We start from the raw sequence: 17774 nt of genomic DNA on the forward strand, positions 1-17774 counted from the left end.
CTTGAGTAACTGGCGATGATTTGTTAAATGGGCGGAATAAACAGTTCTTCTAGTGGATGTTTCATTTCCTGGAGGGCCAAAATAAACTGATAGCACCTGTTCCTTGTTCTTTTGCAGCACAACTGAATTGAATCGTCAGCTTCCGGGGTGTGACGTCAAGAAAGGTACGGGATTTATATAAACAAAACGTTGATCAAGATCACATATATTTTTCTTCCAACTAGAAATTAACTTTTAAAAGATTAGATTACCAACAGGATAGCCAATGTACATTTTATGCGGGTTAGGGTTAGGTTTTAGGGAATGGGGTTGCTTAAGGTTAGGGTTGGGTGAGGGTCAGGGTGGGTTGATGCCTGAGAGGTGCCGAGCTTGGGAAGTGAAAGGTAGGAGTGCTTGGCAAATGCCCTAGAATCATCTGATGTCCTGAGGACAGTTTCTAGTAGATATTCCTTTCCGCAGCTACCCCCCCCCCCCAACCCCCCCCCCCCCCCCCCCCCACACACACACACTTTTATTTTTTAAGGAACTGAAATACACACACATTTTAGCTTTTACTAAACATTTAAAACTGCCTTCTGGCGAATCTGCTTTCAGCGCCTTGAGATTAAGGGAACCTTTAAAATTCTGCCTGGACAGAAAACACTTTTGATAAACAAAACCAACCTAAAACAAATGGACATGGATTGCTCTAACCCAGCAGGCATATAACCTGCTATTTCCAGATGTTATATCACTGCCATTAGCCATTTCATTTATTTTTCTATGTAATTTAATCCAGCAGTGAACCGTCACCATGAGTGCCGACGCGGAAATGGCAGTGTTTGGGGAGGCTGCCATGTACCTCAGAAAACCAGAGAGGGAGAGAATCGAGGCGCAAAACAAACCCTTTGATGCCAAAAGCGCCTGTTACGTAATACACCCTACAGAGCTCTACGTAAAAGGTGTTATCCAAAGTAAAGAAGGGGGCAAAGCCACCGTAAAAACTGAAGCTGGGCAAGTAAGTGACAGAACAGTACCAAAAACCGCTGCTTACTACGTACATCAATGCTGCTAACTCCTGTCCGTTTTGATTTCAGACTATAATCGTTAAGGAAGACCAAGTCTTCCCTATGAACCCTCCTAAGTATGATAAAATTGAGGACATGGCCATGATGACCCACCTCAGTGAAGCAACTGTGCTGTATAACCTCAAAGAGCGTTATAGTGCATGGATGATTTATGTAAGTTTGCTACAAAGATAGTAAACACCCTATTGTAGATGGTACTGGTTTTTACTATGATTAATTACTTGTATTATATTTTCTAATTCCAGACGTACTCTGGGCTGTTCTGTGTGACTGTGAACCCTTACAAGTGGCTTCCAGTGTACGACCCATCGGTGGTGAATGCCTACAGAGGCAAAAAGCGGCAGGAGGCCCCCCCACACATTTTCTCCATCTCTGACAATGCCTATCAGTTCATGCTTACTGGTACGTACTGTATGTTAACTGGCACATAATATGCTAACTGGTATGTATTTCAATACAACGTCTATTGTGTGAACAAATGAGTTTGTATGGTGTATTTCTAAAACTTTTTTTTTTTTTTTTTTACAGATCGTGAAAACCAGTCGATCTTGATTACGTAAGTAACACGACAATTGTTTTTATTAAAATCAGAAAAAAAAAAATAACATCTGCTAATGCTTTGCTGTTGGTTTATTTTCACTCAGCGGAGAATCCGGTGCAGGAAAGACCGTGAACACAAAACGTGTCATCCAGTACTTTGCGACAATCGCAGTTTCTGGTGACAAAAAGAAAGAGAGTTCTAGCAAAATGAAGGTAGGGAAATGTCTGGCATTCACACAGTATGTATCACAGTTGTACCAGATCCGATCTTCATACATATTTCTCTGTGTAATATAGGGGACCCTTGAGGATCAAATCATTCAAGCTAACCCCCTGCTGGAAGCTTTTGGTAATGCCAAAACAGTGAGAAACGACAACTCATCTCGCTTTGTAAGTGTTTTTTTAAACTTTTTTTTTTTAATGTTATTTATTATTTTATATTATATTACACACATACTTTTCCCACCCCCTTCAATTCAGGGTAAATTCATCAGAATTCACTTTGCAAGTTCAGGAAAACTGGCTTCCGCTGACATTGAGACCTGTAAGTTTAGTTATTCTTTGCATTAATACAGAATCCCTTTACTTCTGTATCCATCTTCACAAAGTTTTACTCAAATTCTGATTCTTTGCAGATTTACTGGAAAAGTCCAGAGTAACGTTCCAGCTGTCAGCTGAAAGAAGCTACCATATATTTTATCAAGTTATGACTAACCACAAGCCAGAACTTATTGGTAAGAGAATACAGAATCATATTATTAATTTGTTGATTAAATGAACTTGTTTATTTTACTGAAATTGGAAAATCCCCAGGTAGCCAATGTATGCACACTTATTGCGAACCACTAGACTATACGTTAGAAAAAAATAGGGGAATAATTTTGCACCCCTTTACCAACAAGACTCCTGGGTGTTACTGGGATGACTATGTTTACAGACAGCCGTCACCCGATAGGACAAACGGGTAATGATAGTTCAAACCCGTAGTTATTTTCAAAAATAACAGAAACTTTCTTGACAAAACACACATGTTGCCATAAGAAACCACACATTTCCACTGGAACGCTGAAAAATTTACTGGGAGCTCTGCATTGTGAGCTTCCAAAGAAAGTGTGATCGTTTTCCTGTGATGTTTTATTTTATTTTATTTCCCCCCCCAGAAATTCTTCTTATCACCACCAACCCATATGATTTCCCTTTTGTCAGCCAAGGAGAGATCACTGTAACCAGTATTGATGACCGTGAGGAGTTAATGGCCACAGACGTATGCAATATTGATGGGCTGCAATTTACCATCTTTTAACACTTTACTTTAGGGCTTGCATACCATTTAATAATGCATAGCTTATCTGTTAATATGTGTAGCTATGAACATCCTAAATGGTTCTTATTACCCATTAATAAGGTAGTAATAAAGCACCATATTGGTGACATGTTTAATTACATGGTTATAACACTCATTTTGTAAATCTTTTAAGTAGTGCTGATTGTACACTTATCCAACTTTATTGATTACGAAGGAACTAAGCTTCATGGTACATTTAAATGTTTTAATGTTTCATATAAACGTAATTCTTCATATAAAGAACTGTTTTCTGTTGCTGTAACCCCTATCTCAACAGTAGCCATTGCAAACTAAAATCAATCAAATCAAAACACAGGGAATGTTGGAAATGCTGGAATCAGTTCCCTGATACAATATGTTGATTTTTAGAAGAATGCTCATATTACTAAATATAATATTAAAAAAAAACTAACTGTGTTTTTTTTATAACCAAGAATTTGAGACAAGCATAACAAATAACACCACTTATCCTATTCAGTCGTGTAAGCACTGGGGTAAGGGGCTTGAAAATATGTCTCAAGGTCACCAAAATCATCTAAACTATTGATCTAAATCACGTGTTTGTTTTTTGGAATGAAGGCTGCCATTGATATTCTGGGATTCACTGCTGAAGAAAAGGTGAACATCTACAAGCTAACTGGTGCTGTGTTGCACTACGGTAACATGAAGTTCAAGCAGAAGCAACGTGAGGAGCAGGCTGAACCAGATGGCACTGAAGGTAACTTACATACAGTGCCTTGCGAAAGTATTCGACCCCCTTGAACTTTGCGACCTTTTGCCACATTTCAGGCTTCAAACATAAAGATATGAAACTGTAATTTTTTGTGAAGAATCAACAACAAGTGGGACACAATCATGAAGTGGAACGAAATTTATTGGATATTTCAAACTTTTTTAACAAATAAAAAACTGAAAAATTGGGCGTGCAAAATTATTCAGCCCCCTTAAGTTAATACTTTGTAGCGCCACCTTTTGCTGCGATTACAGCTGTAAGTCGCTTGGGGTATGTCTCTATCAGTTTTGCAGATCGAGAGACTGAAATTTTTGCCCATTCCTCCTTGCAAAACAGCTCAAGCTCAGTGAGGTTGGATGGAGAGCATTTGTGAACAGCAGTTTTCAGTTCTTTCCACAGATTCTCGATTGGATTCAGGTCTGGACTTTGACTTGGCCATTCTAACACCTGGATATGTTTATTTGTGAACCATTCCATTGTAGATTTTGCTTTATGTTTTGGATCATTGTCTTGTTGGAAGACAAATCTCCGTCCCAGTCTCAGGTCTTTTGCAGACTCCATCAGGTTTTCTTCCAGAATGGTCCTGTATTTGGCTCCATCCATCTTCCCATCAATTTTAACCATCTTCCCTGTCCCTGCTGAAGAAAAGCAGGCCCAAACCATGATGCTGCCACCACCATGTTTGACAGTGGGGATGGTGTGTTCAGGGTGATGAGCTGTGTTGCTTTTACGCCAAACATAACGTTTTGCATTGTTGCCAAAAAGTTCGATTTTGGTTTCATCTGACCAGAGCACCTTCTTCCACATGTTTGGTGTGTCTCCCAGGTGGCTTGTGGCAAACTGTAAACAACACTTTTTATGGATATCTTTAAGAAATGGCTTTCTTCTTGCCACTCTTCCATAAAGGCCAGATTTGTGCAGTATACGACTGATTGTTGTCCTATGGACAGAGTCTCCCACCTCAGCTGTAGATCTCTGCAGTTCATCCAGAGTGATCATGGGCCTCTTGGCTGCATCTCTGATCAGTCTTCTCCTTGTATGAGCTGAAAGTTTAGAGGGACGGCCAGGTCTTGGTAGATTTGCAGTGGTCTGATACTCCTTCCATTTCAATATTATCGCTTGCACAGTGCTCCTTGGGATGTTTAAAGCTTGGGAAATCTTTTTGTATCCAAATCCGGCTTTAAACTTCTCCACAACAGTATCTCGGACCTGCCTGGTGTGTTCCTTGTTCTTCATGATGCTCTCTGCGCTTTAAACGGACCTCTGAGACTATCACAGTGCAGGTGCATTTATACGGAGACTTGATTACACACAGGTGGATTCTATTTATCATCATTAGTCATTTAGGTCAACATTGGATCATTCAGAGATCCTCACTGAACTTCTGGAGAGAGTTTGCTGCACTGAAAGTAAAGGGGCTGAATAACTTTCCAATTTTTCAGTTTTTTATTTGTTAAAAAAGTTTGAAATATCCAATAAATTTCGTTCCACTTCATGATTGTGTCCCACTTGTTGTTGATTCTTCACAAAAAATTACAGTTTCATATCTTTATGTTTGAAGCCTGAAATGTGGCAAAAGGTCGCAAAGTTCAAGGGGGCCGAATACTTTCGCATGGCACTGTACCCATTATGGAAACATTGTATTAGTGATTGCAGTACTATTCATGCTGTGTTTTTATATTTAATAAATAAAAGTCTGTTTATTCTTTAAAATCATGCAAACAAAATATCATACTGTAGTTTAACTCTACTGGGATCAAATTAATTTCAAACAAAACCTCAGTCATCCTACCTTTCCAGATCACAGCTGCATATAATTCTAATACAGTATTTTCTGTTTCAGTTGCTGATAAAATTGCTTACCTAATGGGACTCAACTCGTCAGACTTGCTCAAAGCTTTGTGCTACCCGAGAGTGAAAGTGGGGAATGAGTATGTGACCAAGGGGCAGACTGTTCAGCAGGTAATGTGTTTACACGCAAACCACATGCCCAGATTGTACATTTCACTGCATACATCTTATTTAATTTTAAATGAAACAATACAACATATTTTATCTTATTAGGTAAATAATGCTGTTGGTGCTCTGGCTAAATCGGTCTATGAGAAAATGTTCTCGTGGATGGTCATCCGTATTAACCAGATGCTGGATACTAAACAGCCCAGACAATTCTACATTGGTGTCCTGGATATTGCAGGTTTTGAGATTTTCGATGTAAGTATCTCTTTTCCTAATTTTCAGATTACCCAGAGATATATAATTTTTTTAACACAATTTGCCAACATTTTGCTTCTATAATATTTAGCTCAATAGCTTGGAACAGCTGTGCATCAACTTCACCAATGAGAAACTGCAACAGTTTTTCAACCATCACATGTTTGTGCTGGAACAAGAGGAGTACAAAAAGGAAGGAATTCAATGGGAATTTATTGACTTTGGTATGGACTTGGCAGCTTGCATTGAGCTTATTGAAAAGGTATACAATTCAAATATTGGGAAATGCATGCACATCCACTGTACATGATGTATTTTCTGCACATACAGCACACTCATCTGCTGTCTTATATACTGTTGTATCTACTAGCCAATGGGTATTTACTCCATCCTTGAAGAGGAGTGCATGTTCCCCAAGGCTTCAGACACCTCCTTCAAGGCCAAGCTGTATGACCAGCATCTCGGTAAAAGCAGCTGCTTCCAGAAACCCAAGCCTATCAAAGGCAAGGCTGAGGCCCACTTCTCCCTGGTGCACTATGCTGGGACTGTGGATTACAACATCACTGGCTGGCTGGAGAAGAACAAGGACCCACTGAATGAAACTGTTATTCAGCTGTACCAGAAAGCTTCGCTGAAACTGTTGGGAACTCTGTATGCCAGCTATGCTGCAGCTGATGCAGGTATTGTATTTATTGTTTTTATTTGGTTGTTATATATAAATCACAGATCACATTTCCAGAAAATATACTTAAATTTAAGTAGTTCACTTTTTTGTATCCCTGAAGTCTAGTTAAGTACATGGATATTTTTGTTGTAATAAAAGTGCAAGGGCACAGCAGATTTTGCTGTTTGAGCATCAAAAGTGTTTAATTCATTTCATGTACAGCTATGGCAACATTTTTTGCCTCACCCTATAGAATTAGCACATTGTGCTTCATAAAAAGTAGAATGAAACCTGCTGAATAATGTTACATTAACATATTGAATTACATACCGCTTTGTAGTTTTCCATATACTTTGAATTAAAAAATGTGACATTTCAAAATCTAATATGAAATACTGTACTACTATTATGGCTTCTGGTAGACTTTTGTAATATAATTTTGTAGTTTCTTGAATTACATGATGTTTAATAAAAGATCTAAAATAAGTTCATATAGTTTAAAAAAAAAATGTCTCATTCCTAAAATTCTAGGTGATGCAAAACTATTGGCCATAGCTACATTCTTTTAATATGATGCTTGTGAATGTGCTCCCGACACAGTGAGCACTGCTTGCTAGTCAGTCCTGTGCCTGTCAAGCAAGACAGCGAATGGGTCGGATTGTGGGCTGGTTTAGTGATAGTTACAGTAAGACCACTACACCCATTTCGTCTGGGATTTGAACTGGATTAGAACCCAGGCATCCAGACATGATTAAGATATGAATTGCCAGTGAATCGACCTGCTTTGTCTGCAGAATCCAGTGCTGCAAAGAAGGGTAGCAAGAAGAAGGGTGCTTCCTTCCAAACGGTGTCTGCACTCTTCAGAGTAAGTTCTTTAACTTCCCTTCTTTCTCCTTTTGGGAAAGTATGAATCTTTAGCACAGGCAAAGTCACTGTAAAAATCATATAAGAAGGCAAGTCATGCATGGCTCCCAAATAATACTAGTTTTCTTAAATTTTAACACAAACTCATGGAACTTTAGAACTTTCAGAGTAAATCTTGAAGTATTGTGGTAGTTTGTAAGATAAAACTAGTAAATCATCTATCCTAACAGGAGAACTTAAACAAACTGATGTCCAACTTGAGAAGTACTCATCCACACTTTGTGCGATGCTTAATTCCCAATGAAACAAAGACACCAGGTAACTAATAGAGATACAACGATATACTGTAGTAAGATAGCACACTCTTCAAATACAATATGATTTGTATTTTTTTTAACAATTGATTGCAATTCTAGGTGCTATGGAAAACCATTTAGTTATCCACCAGCTGAGGTGTAATGGTGTGCTGGAAGGCATCAGAATCTGCAGAAAGGGATTCCCAAGCAGAATCCTCTATGGTGACTTCAAGCAAAGGTATTCATAATGTTCTCCTTTAAATACTTTTGCATTTCTCAAAAAACCTTTTGAAAGCACACTGTATAATAAAATACTCTTTACTATAATAGATACAAAGTATTAAATGCAAGCGCCATCCCTGAAGGCCAGTTCATTGACAGCAAAAAAGCATCCGAGAAGCTTTTGGGATCGATCGATGTTGATCACACTCAGTATAAGTTTGGACACACCAAGGTAAACATGGAAATGTACAGCATTGAAATGTACATTTACCTTTCATTTTAAATAAATCACATTACAATAATAAAACAAATGAGGAATGCATTGTAATACTGCAACATGATTGAGACAACCATGTTACATAAGGAATTATGGACGGCACTTTGTACTACGCTTGTACTGCATCATCCTTTACCATGCATCTCCTGATTACAGGTGTTCTTTAAAGCTGGGCTGCTGGGTACCCTGGAGGAGATGCGAGATGACAAACTGGCAAAACTCATCACTTGTACTCAAGCCCAATGCCGGGGTTTTCTGATGAGAGTGGAATTCCAAAAGATGATGGAAAGGAGGTGAATAATGTTTTTTTCTAATAGTAAAATATGTATATTATATGTACCAAACACTTTCATTGAAGTGTCATTTCTGTTTTTAGAGAGTCCATTTTCACCATCCAATACAACATCCGCTCATTCATGAATGTGAAACACTGGCCATGGATGAAGCTGTACTTCAAGATCAAGCCGCTCCTGAAGAGCGCAGAAACTGAAAAGGAATTTGCCAACATGAAGGAAGAATTTGCCAAGTGCAAAGAAGATCTAGCCAAGTCAGAAGCAAAGAGGAAGGAGCTTGAGCAGAAAATGGTTTCTCTGATGCAGGAAAAGAACGACCTGATGTTACAAGTCCAGTCTGTAAGCATACATTTTGTATTATAGCTTTTTAGTATAATCCTTTTATTTTTCTATTTTGGTGAACACAGCATTCAGTAGATGTGAGGAACTAGTCTCCTGGTTCAGGATTTGCCAAATGTCTTATTACTGCACACATTTTGTTGACCTGTATTGGATAAACATTTCATTATGCTTACAGTAAAATGGTAACAACATCTTTACAGGAATCTGAAGGTCTTGCTGATGCTGAGGAAAGATGTGAAGGACTGATCAAAAGCAAAATTCAGCTTGAGGCCAAAGTTAAGGAGATAGTGGAGAGACTGGAAGATGAGGAGGAAATGAATTCTGAACTGACTGCCAAGAAGAGGAAACTGGAAGATGAGTGCTCTGAGCTTAAGAAAGATATTGATGACCTAGAGCTTACACTGGCCAAAGTTGAGAAGGAGAAACATGCCACTGAAAATAAGGTTAGGTTTTTAACAAATTGTATGCCATGAAATGTAATACGATGCACTGCAGTGGAAGTTATTTGTATATGCTTGAAACTTTCATATAGGTTAAAAATCTTACTGAAGAAATGGCTTCACTTGATGAAATCATTGCAAGATTAACCAAGGAGAAGAAAGCCCTCCAAGAGGCACATCAACAGACCCTTGATGATCTGCAAGCAGAGGAGGACAAAGTCAACACTCTGACTAAAGCAAAGTCTAAGCTTGAACAGCAAGTTGATGATGTAAGTCCAGTTTACAATACAACCGCTATACGTTTTTTTTCTCATTGTATCAAATTAATGTATTTTTGCATTTTGTGTAGCTTGAAGGTTCATTGGAGCAAGAAAAGAAACTTCGTATGGACCTTGAGAGAGCCAAAAGAAAGCTGGAGGGGGATTTGAAACTCGCCCAGGAAACCATAATGGACCTGGAGAATGAGAAGCAGCAAGCAGATGAGAAGATAAAGAAGTACGATTTTTAACATATATCTGAAATACATATTTGAAGTAAATGTAAATGAACTAGGAACCTTTACCATTTATTTTTCATTTGACAGAAAGGACTTTGAAATAAGTCAGCTTCTTGGAAAAATTGAAGATGAACAGGTGTTAGGGGCCCAAATGCAAAAAAAGATTAAAGAGCTACAGGTATTACTGAAAATCACAATTTTTTTCAGAAAAAAATTGGTTTTATTATTATTTTTTTGTTTTGTTTTATTCCATCTACTACTTTTCCATTTTCTAGGCTCGTATTGAAGAGCTTGAAGAAGAGATTGAGGCGGAACGTGCAGCTCGGGCCAAAGTTGAGAAGCAAAGAGCTGATCTTTCCAGGGAACTTGAAGAGATCAGTGAAAGGCTTGAGGAAGCTGGTGGTGCAACTTCAGCACAGATTGAAATGAACAAGAAACGTGAAGCTGAATTCCAGAAAATGCGCCGTGATCTTGAGGAGTCTACTCTGCAGCATGAAGCTACTACTGCTGCTCTTCGCAAGAAGCAGGCAGACAGCGTGGCTGAGCTTGGAGAACAGATCGACAACCTTCAGCGTGTGAAACAGAAGCTGGAGAAGGAAAAGAGTGAATTTAAAATGGAAGTGGATGACCTGTCTAGCAACATGGAAGCTGTATCTAAGTCCAAGGTAAAAAAAGAGAAAAAGCATACTCTGTACACATCAATATAACATTTTGTTCATAGTAATTATTTTTCATGTTTTATTGAAAGGCTAACCTGGAGAAGATGTGTCGTACGCTGGAAGACCAACTCAGTGAAACAAAATCAAAGAATGATGACAATGTTCGTCAGATGAATGACCTTAGTGCTCAAAGAGCAAGACTTCACACAGAGAATGGTATGTGTTTTACTAACAGCATTATATCATTTTATGTACTGAAATGACAAGAATATTTTAAAATAAACTGAATATCTTTTTTTAGGTGAATTATCTCGTCAACTAGATGAGAGAGAAGCTTTGGTTTCCCAGTTAACAAGGGGAAAACAGGCTTTCACTCAGCAAGTTGAGATGCTTAAGAGGCAACTGGAAGAAGAAACAAAAGTAATATTGTAATTTTCATGATACATCTCGAATATCTATAATTACTATGAAGTGACGTTCTTCTAATAAAATATGTAATGCTTCAGTCATTTTTATTATTATGGTAATATTTTAAAGGCCAAGACTGCCCTGGCTCACAGTTTACAATCAGCCCGCCATGACTGTGACCTGCTTAGGGAGCAATATGAGGAGGAGCAGGAAGCCAAGGCTGAGCTGCAGCGGGGGATGTCCAAGGCTAATAGCGAAGTGGCTCAGTGGAGAACCAAATATGAAACTGATGCGATCCAGCGCACGGAGGAGCTTGAAGAAGCAAAGTAATTAACCACAGTTTACTTACACCTGTATATACATTTTAATTCTTAAATCTTTCTCTAACCATGAAAAATTTACACAGGAAAAAGCTGGCACAACGCCTGCAAGATGCTGAGGAACACATTGAGGCAGTGAACTCAAAGTGTTCCTCGCTGGAAAAAACCAAGCAAAGGCTACAGGGTGAAGTTGAAGACCTCATGATTGATGTAGAAAGAGCAAATGCCCAGGCTGCAGCTCTTGACAAGAAGCAGAGGAACTTTGACAAGGTATACAAAAGTCATAAATTAAATCTTGTCTTGCCTAGTTGGTGAGTTCACAACTTCTCAGTTTACCCCACATCATTAAAAATGAAATATTCCAGGTTCTTGCAGACTGGAAGCAGAAGTATGAAGAAAGCCAGGCCGAGCTGGAAGCTGCTCTGAAAGAGGCTCGTTCTCTAAGCACTGAGCTTTTCAAGCTGAAGAATTCATACGAAGAAGCTTTAGATCAACTGGAAACCTTTAAACGGGAGAACAAGAACTTACAGCGTGAGTTTCAACCAGATCATAAACTTTTCAATATCATACACATTATGATTATTAAACATATTTCAATTACAATGTGTTATCCTGCTTGGAACTGACCCTAAAATGGTACTTTGTCCTATTAACACCATTAGTTCAGAACAACTATAAGTGTGAAACATATATGTCTTTGCCTTTAGTAGAGCCTTTGCTTGAAACTGTTACTATTTGTCTTTTTCTTCGATGCCCCTCTCATGTAGTCTACTGAACAAAACCCCCAAAACGATGTAAATTAATTGACGCAGTTGTGGTCTCTACACCCATCCCCCATATACCAATGCAATAGCTGGAGCTACATTATTGAACAACGGTTCTGCCTTTTAAAACAACATTATTATTATTATTATTATTATTATTATTATTATTATTATTATTATTATTATTATTATTATTATAGAGGAAATATCAGATCTTACTGAACAGATTGGTCAGAGTGGAAAAACTATCCATGAACTGGAAAAGGCTAAGAAGCAAACCGAAACAGAAAAGATAGAAATTCAAACTGCCTTGGAGGAAGCCGAGGTATGTATGTTTAAAAATAAGAAATCAAGTTTTCATGTGACATTTGTAAACATTCACAAATATTTCATTAATAGGCATCTTTGGAACATGAAGAGTCAAAGATTCTTCGCATCCAGCTGGAACTGACCCAGGTGAAATCTGAAGTTGACAGAAAGATTGCTGAGAAAGATGAAGAGCTTGATCTGATCAAGAGAAACAGCCAGCGGATTATCGACTCAATGCAGAGCACCCTTGATTCTGAAATTAGGAGCAGGAATGATGCCTTAAGATTGAAGAAGAAGATGGAGGGAGATCTCAATGAAATGGAAATTCAGCTGAGCCATGCCAACCGCCAAGCGGCTGAAGCTCAGAAACAACTCAGGAACGTCCAAGGTCAACTCAAGGTATGGAGAATTTCTGTCATACACTAAGGTCAACTGTTAAGTAGCTCTTCCATTAAACTTTTTTTTTTCCAACCAGGATGCCATACTTCAGCTGGATGATGCTATCCGTGGACAGGAAGACATGAAGGAGCAGCTCGCCATGGTGGAACGCAGGAACACCCTGATGCAGACAGAAATTGAAGAGCTGAGGGCTGCTCTGGAACAGTCAGAGAGAGGCCGCAAGGTGGCTGAGCAGGAGCTGCTTGATGCCAGTGAGCGGGTGCAGCTGCTGCACTCTCAGGTTGATTACATTTCTTTATCATCAGTTTTTGTGCTCCTTTTTTGTTATGTATCACCCGACACTTACATTGTGCACCTCAACCTTTTACAGAATACCAGTCTCATCAACACAAAGAAGAAGCTTGAGAATGACGTTAGTCAGCTTCAAGGTGAAGTAGAGGACACCATCCAGGAGGCAAGAAATGCAGAAGAAAAAGCCAAGAAAGCTATAACTGATGTGAGTCACAGTGTTATCACCTGCCTTGTGTATCTATGCATACCTGATAGTAAAAAAACAAAGATATTATATATTTCTGTTTTGTTTAATTTCAGGCAGCCATGATGGCAGAGGAGCTGAAGAAGGAACAGGACACCAGCTCCCACCTGGAGAGAATGAAGAAGAACCTGGATGTGACTGTGAAGGATCTCCAGCACCATCTGGAAGAGGCTGAGCAGCTGGCCATGAAGGGTGGAAAGAAACAGCTCCAGAAACTGGAAGCTCGGGTAACTTTACCATGATGATAAATACTTTAATTGTCAAAATATGGAAAAGAAACTTGTGATAACATCTGATATAATTCCTAGGTGCGTGAGCTGGAGAATGAACTTGAAGCTGAGCAAAGACGTGGTGCTGATGCCATTAAAGGTGTCCGGAAATATGAAAGAAGGGTGAAGGAGCTCACCTACCAGGTAATTCTCTAGTTGTTGAAAGTTTCAGTATAACTGTATTTGGTTTAGGCATCAGTAACACACAGTAGGTTATTTGTAATATACTTATGTTAATGCTTTCAGTGTGAAGAAGACAATAAGAATGTTCACAGGCTCCAGGACCTGGTTGACAAGCTGCAACTGAAAGTGAAAGCTTATAAGAGGCAGGCTGAGGAAGCTGTAAGTGCTTTAACTTTGAAATATAACTTTTTTCTTGAGAGTCAATTATATATGACGTCAAGAAGTTTAACTGTGAGTTGATTTACATTTTCTTTTACAACGTGTTAATGCATAATGATATTAATTTCATTTCAACCGAGAAAGCGGTTTTCCAGATATATGGACTTTATTGTACTGCACTTCTCTGGACCAAATTTTTTATTTTCCTTTCAGGAGGAACAAGCCAATACCCACCTTTCCAAGTTCAGGAAGGTGCATCACGAGCTTGAGGAAGCTGAGGAACGTGCTGATATTGCTGAATCCCAGGTCAACAAGCTGAGGGCTAAGAGCCGTGAGCTGGGTTCAAAGGTATGCAATAAACACCTGTCTGAATACAAAATTCATGAAAACTATTTATTTTCTTTAGTTAATTGCACCCATAAGCTAAACACAACAGCTATGGTCAGACGTTTTGCATCCCCTAGAATTTTAGGATTGGAACATAAAACAATATAAACAGAATTGTTATATTTTATTTAACATCATGTAATCAAAGAAACTACAAAATGATATTGCAAAAGTCTACCAGAAGCCATAATAGTAGTACAGTATTTCATGTTAGAATTCGAAATGTCACATTTTTCAATTGTCAGTTTTTCTTTAAGTATATGGAAAACTGCAAAGTGGTATGCAATTCAATATGTTAAGGTAACATTATTCAGTAGGTTTCATTCGACTTTATGAAGCAAAATGAGTTAATTCTATAGGGTAATGTAAAATGTTTGGCCAAATCTGGAGATATTTCAACAGCAGACAAAAGAGCAAGTAAAAAAGGGTATGTTAAGAATAATATATTCTAAACCACTTGGTTCCAAGTATCCCACAGGTAGATGCCCTCTAAAAGCATGATACTCACTTAAACCTTCATTTTGGCTATTGCCTTTGGGCTTGTAATGCCTGTTGTGTCATCCATTAATGCTTAAAGGACTTGATAAATTACATTACATTGCCAAAAGAACTATACAGGATACCTGTGGAATGACTACACTATTAGATTTGATACGTTATGTGCTATTCATACTTCAAAAAATATTTGTAGTCATCACTGTCAATAACAGTAATCTGTTATTACCAAAATCAGCTTTCTACCCCTACAGTAAAAGCATGATTAGTGTACTATTTAAAGAGGGAAGTCTGCAATGTAAAGATACAAGTTTGTATTCTATTATGCACAGTAGTGCATACTGTATGTGTGTTTTGTTTTACAGGGTAAAGAGGCAGAAGAGTGAAGAAACCAAAAGATTTGCAACCAGGGAAATTCATACAATATGAATTTCTGTTTGAAGTAGTGTAGCTCCTGTGTTCACGCTATTAGTTCCCTTGCATATTCTCTTCATCTTTGTGGTGTGTTTTCTTTTTTTCTTAAACCCATGTGAAATATTTGTAAACTACATCCTTCAAATCTTCAGAATATCTCCACACAACTTGTTAGAGAGTAGTGTATCTTTGACAGACATGTTCATGGAACAGGAGCCAAGTGCACCAACTTACCCAAATGGTTTAATGTTAGATTTTATAGCCAGTCTACACCAGTCTGACAATGATTCTTACAACCTGCTCACACAAAGTTCAAATTATGTTGTACTTTGTCAAAATATATTGAAACGCCAGAATCACCATCGAGCCCTCTTGAGGTGTCGTGGGCTAGTCGACGAAACACTGAGGATGGAAGGTGCCCACTTGAAAACCCCAGAGATGTACCCTACTTAGCTCAATCCAGACGGTTGTCATGCTGATGCGCTGGGGAGGCCGCACTGTGGTTGATCCCCGGAGCCAGCATCGCAGCCGTTGTGTGTGCTGATGCGCCAGGGAGGCAAAATAAGCTGATCCCTGGAGCCAGCATTACACTTCAGCCATTAACACCAGACAGAAGGATATCTACATCATCATATGGAAGGAAACGTAAATGGATGGAGACACATATGGATCACATTAGTTTACTGTAAAGCTACGTCTTAGTTGGTGCTTATCTTGGCGAGAGCCGAGTTCAAATCAGCATGAAGTTTTAACATCTACTCTCGTGTAATGGAAATCATTATGGTACTGTTAAATTTTTTTTTTTTTTTTTTTAAATATGTAATAAAATTGTAATGCTTTTAAATGCTGGTTATTGAATAAATAATGCTTTGTTTGCACATTAGGTAATTAAGCTTTTTTGTTCTTCAAATGGCAAAGACGCAGAAGAATAAGGAAAAACCTAAGATCTGTACCAGAGATATTCATACAATATGAATTCCCTTGTGAAGTAGTTTCTCTATTAGAACGGTGTGTTTTGTTAATAAAATAGCTCCCTTGCATTTATTCCTGGACTTGTGGTGTTTTTATTTTCATTTTTGTTTTGTTTTCATACAACACCAGATGGTTTGTGTAAGGGATCCAGAATTGTATGCCTCAATGACGCATTCCCAATTCACAGAGGAAAACTGAGTATCCACATTGCCTTTGTAACTTACCAGCAATAACTAAACACTAGCAGCTTGTCTCACAGACCCAGATTCGTCTTGGACTACCTTACCTAAAGTAAGTATTAGGAAGTCCATGATTAGTGCCAATCAGGGTCTGTGAAACCAGTCATATATGCTTTTCTTATACAGCATATACTATAGCAAAAAGGAAAAAGGCAATTTAGCCTCTATATTTTGACTATCAACATATGACTTATGGTAAAGGGAGTATGATTATTTAACTGCTTTGCAAAGCAGTTTGCATATTCTGTGAACAATATTTTATATTTAAATGTACACAAATTATGGTAGCACTAAAGAGTACCATTCTTTTCTAGTCTAACTAGAAACAGAATCTGTTGTTATATTGGAAAGGGGGGATAACACAGACAGAGCTGATTTGTTTGTCTGTCTGAAAGAAGTAAAAAGAAACATGTAACTAATATGTGCTCATTGCAGCAGTGTGCACAGTAGAAGACATTTTAGCTGGTCTTATAAAGTGCATGTCGCCACCTACTTATAACATACCACTGATTTATCAACCTAAGGATAAAAACATTTGCTAGACAACTTAATTCTCAACAGATTCTGACTGTCGCAGAAAGATAAAATGCTGTAACTAAGTTTCATCACAATCGAATCAGCAATTCGTAAGGACATACAGATAAGAAGCTCCTTATAATTCTTACAGATACAATAGAGTGCCCTATCTAAGTTTCATCACACATAGATAAACTGTTCTCTACATTAATGTGAAATACCCCAACTCAACACGACACGACTATCATGACAGTAAAAATAGACATAATGAAGCGTTCTTTGTATAAGTTAGTGATCAGCAGATGTGTCAGCCGCACGAAGAGCACAGCGTGTGGTTTTCACTAACTCTACTGTGCAGAATAATCGGAATGCGGGACGTGCTAGAAAATCAGGACTGTCCCGACCATATAGGGACTGTGGCATGTATGATACAGGAATACATTTCCTAAAAGTTGCACCGTTAAATATAGGACCTAGTCATTTAGTTTTCTGAAATATATAGGTCCTCGTCCTAGTGTATACTCACACTTTAACTACAGTAGCATATTAGAAGAAAAAAAAAAAAAAAAAAAAACACATGCAAAAGGAAGGTTGAATAATCCGAGACTCCGTTTTGCCTGCAGCAGTATGGGTGTTAATTCTGGAGTAGTAGCACAGCGAGATAATAACACCAAAAGGAAATAGTTTTAAACTTTTTGTATAATTAAACCACAATACAGTTAGACCACTGTATCAATAGCTTTTGAATGTGCGTCTGTCTGCCCCGTTCAAGGTATTAACTCAAATAATTGTGCAATTACATACAGCATAAAAAACAGTTAAAATACCGAAGAATTGTCATACTTGTGAAATCTGGTGGTGAACCTTGGGTGCCGCAGAGGGATCCAGTCCGCGTTTAGCATAAAGGGGCGAGGCTACGTTATATATGTCTTTTGGAAGGTTATTGATTTTGT

At 38.3% G+C, this 17774-nt stretch overlaps 1 protein-coding gene across 1 annotated transcript; it reads left to right on the forward strand.

The window, feature by feature from the left end:
* Positions 1–793: 793 nt before the first annotated feature.
* Positions 794–15066, forward strand: LOC117423640 (myosin heavy chain, fast skeletal muscle-like). The gene is made up of 39 exons (XM_034039708.3): positions 794–997; positions 1077–1220; positions 1313–1469; positions 1596–1623; positions 1712–1820; positions 1905–1997; positions 2088–2151; positions 2243–2341; positions 2768–2871; positions 3532–3670; positions 5529–5647; positions 5750–5899; positions 5991–6161; positions 6270–6579; positions 7358–7428; positions 7658–7745; positions 7844–7961; positions 8054–8177; positions 8379–8515; positions 8599–8854; positions 9058–9300; positions 9390–9566; positions 9647–9792; positions 9881–9971; positions 10069–10458; positions 10542–10668; positions 10754–10872; positions 10990–11186; positions 11267–11450; positions 11546–11711; positions 12145–12269; positions 12344–12652; positions 12729–12932; positions 13023–13148; positions 13244–13414; positions 13496–13600; positions 13703–13798; positions 14012–14146; positions 15046–15066. Exons 1-39 carry the CDS (start codon positions 794–796, stop codon positions 15064–15066), a joined length of 5817 nt encoding a protein of 1938 aa, XP_033895599.2.
* The last annotated feature ends 2708 nt before the right edge of the window (positions 15067–17774 follow it).

Source organism: Acipenser ruthenus, chromosome 17 (genome assembly GCF_902713425.1).
Source record: "Acipenser ruthenus chromosome 17, fAciRut3.2 maternal haplotype, whole genome shotgun sequence".
Lineage (NCBI taxonomy): Eukaryota > Metazoa > Chordata > Actinopteri > Acipenseriformes > Acipenseridae > Acipenser > Acipenser ruthenus.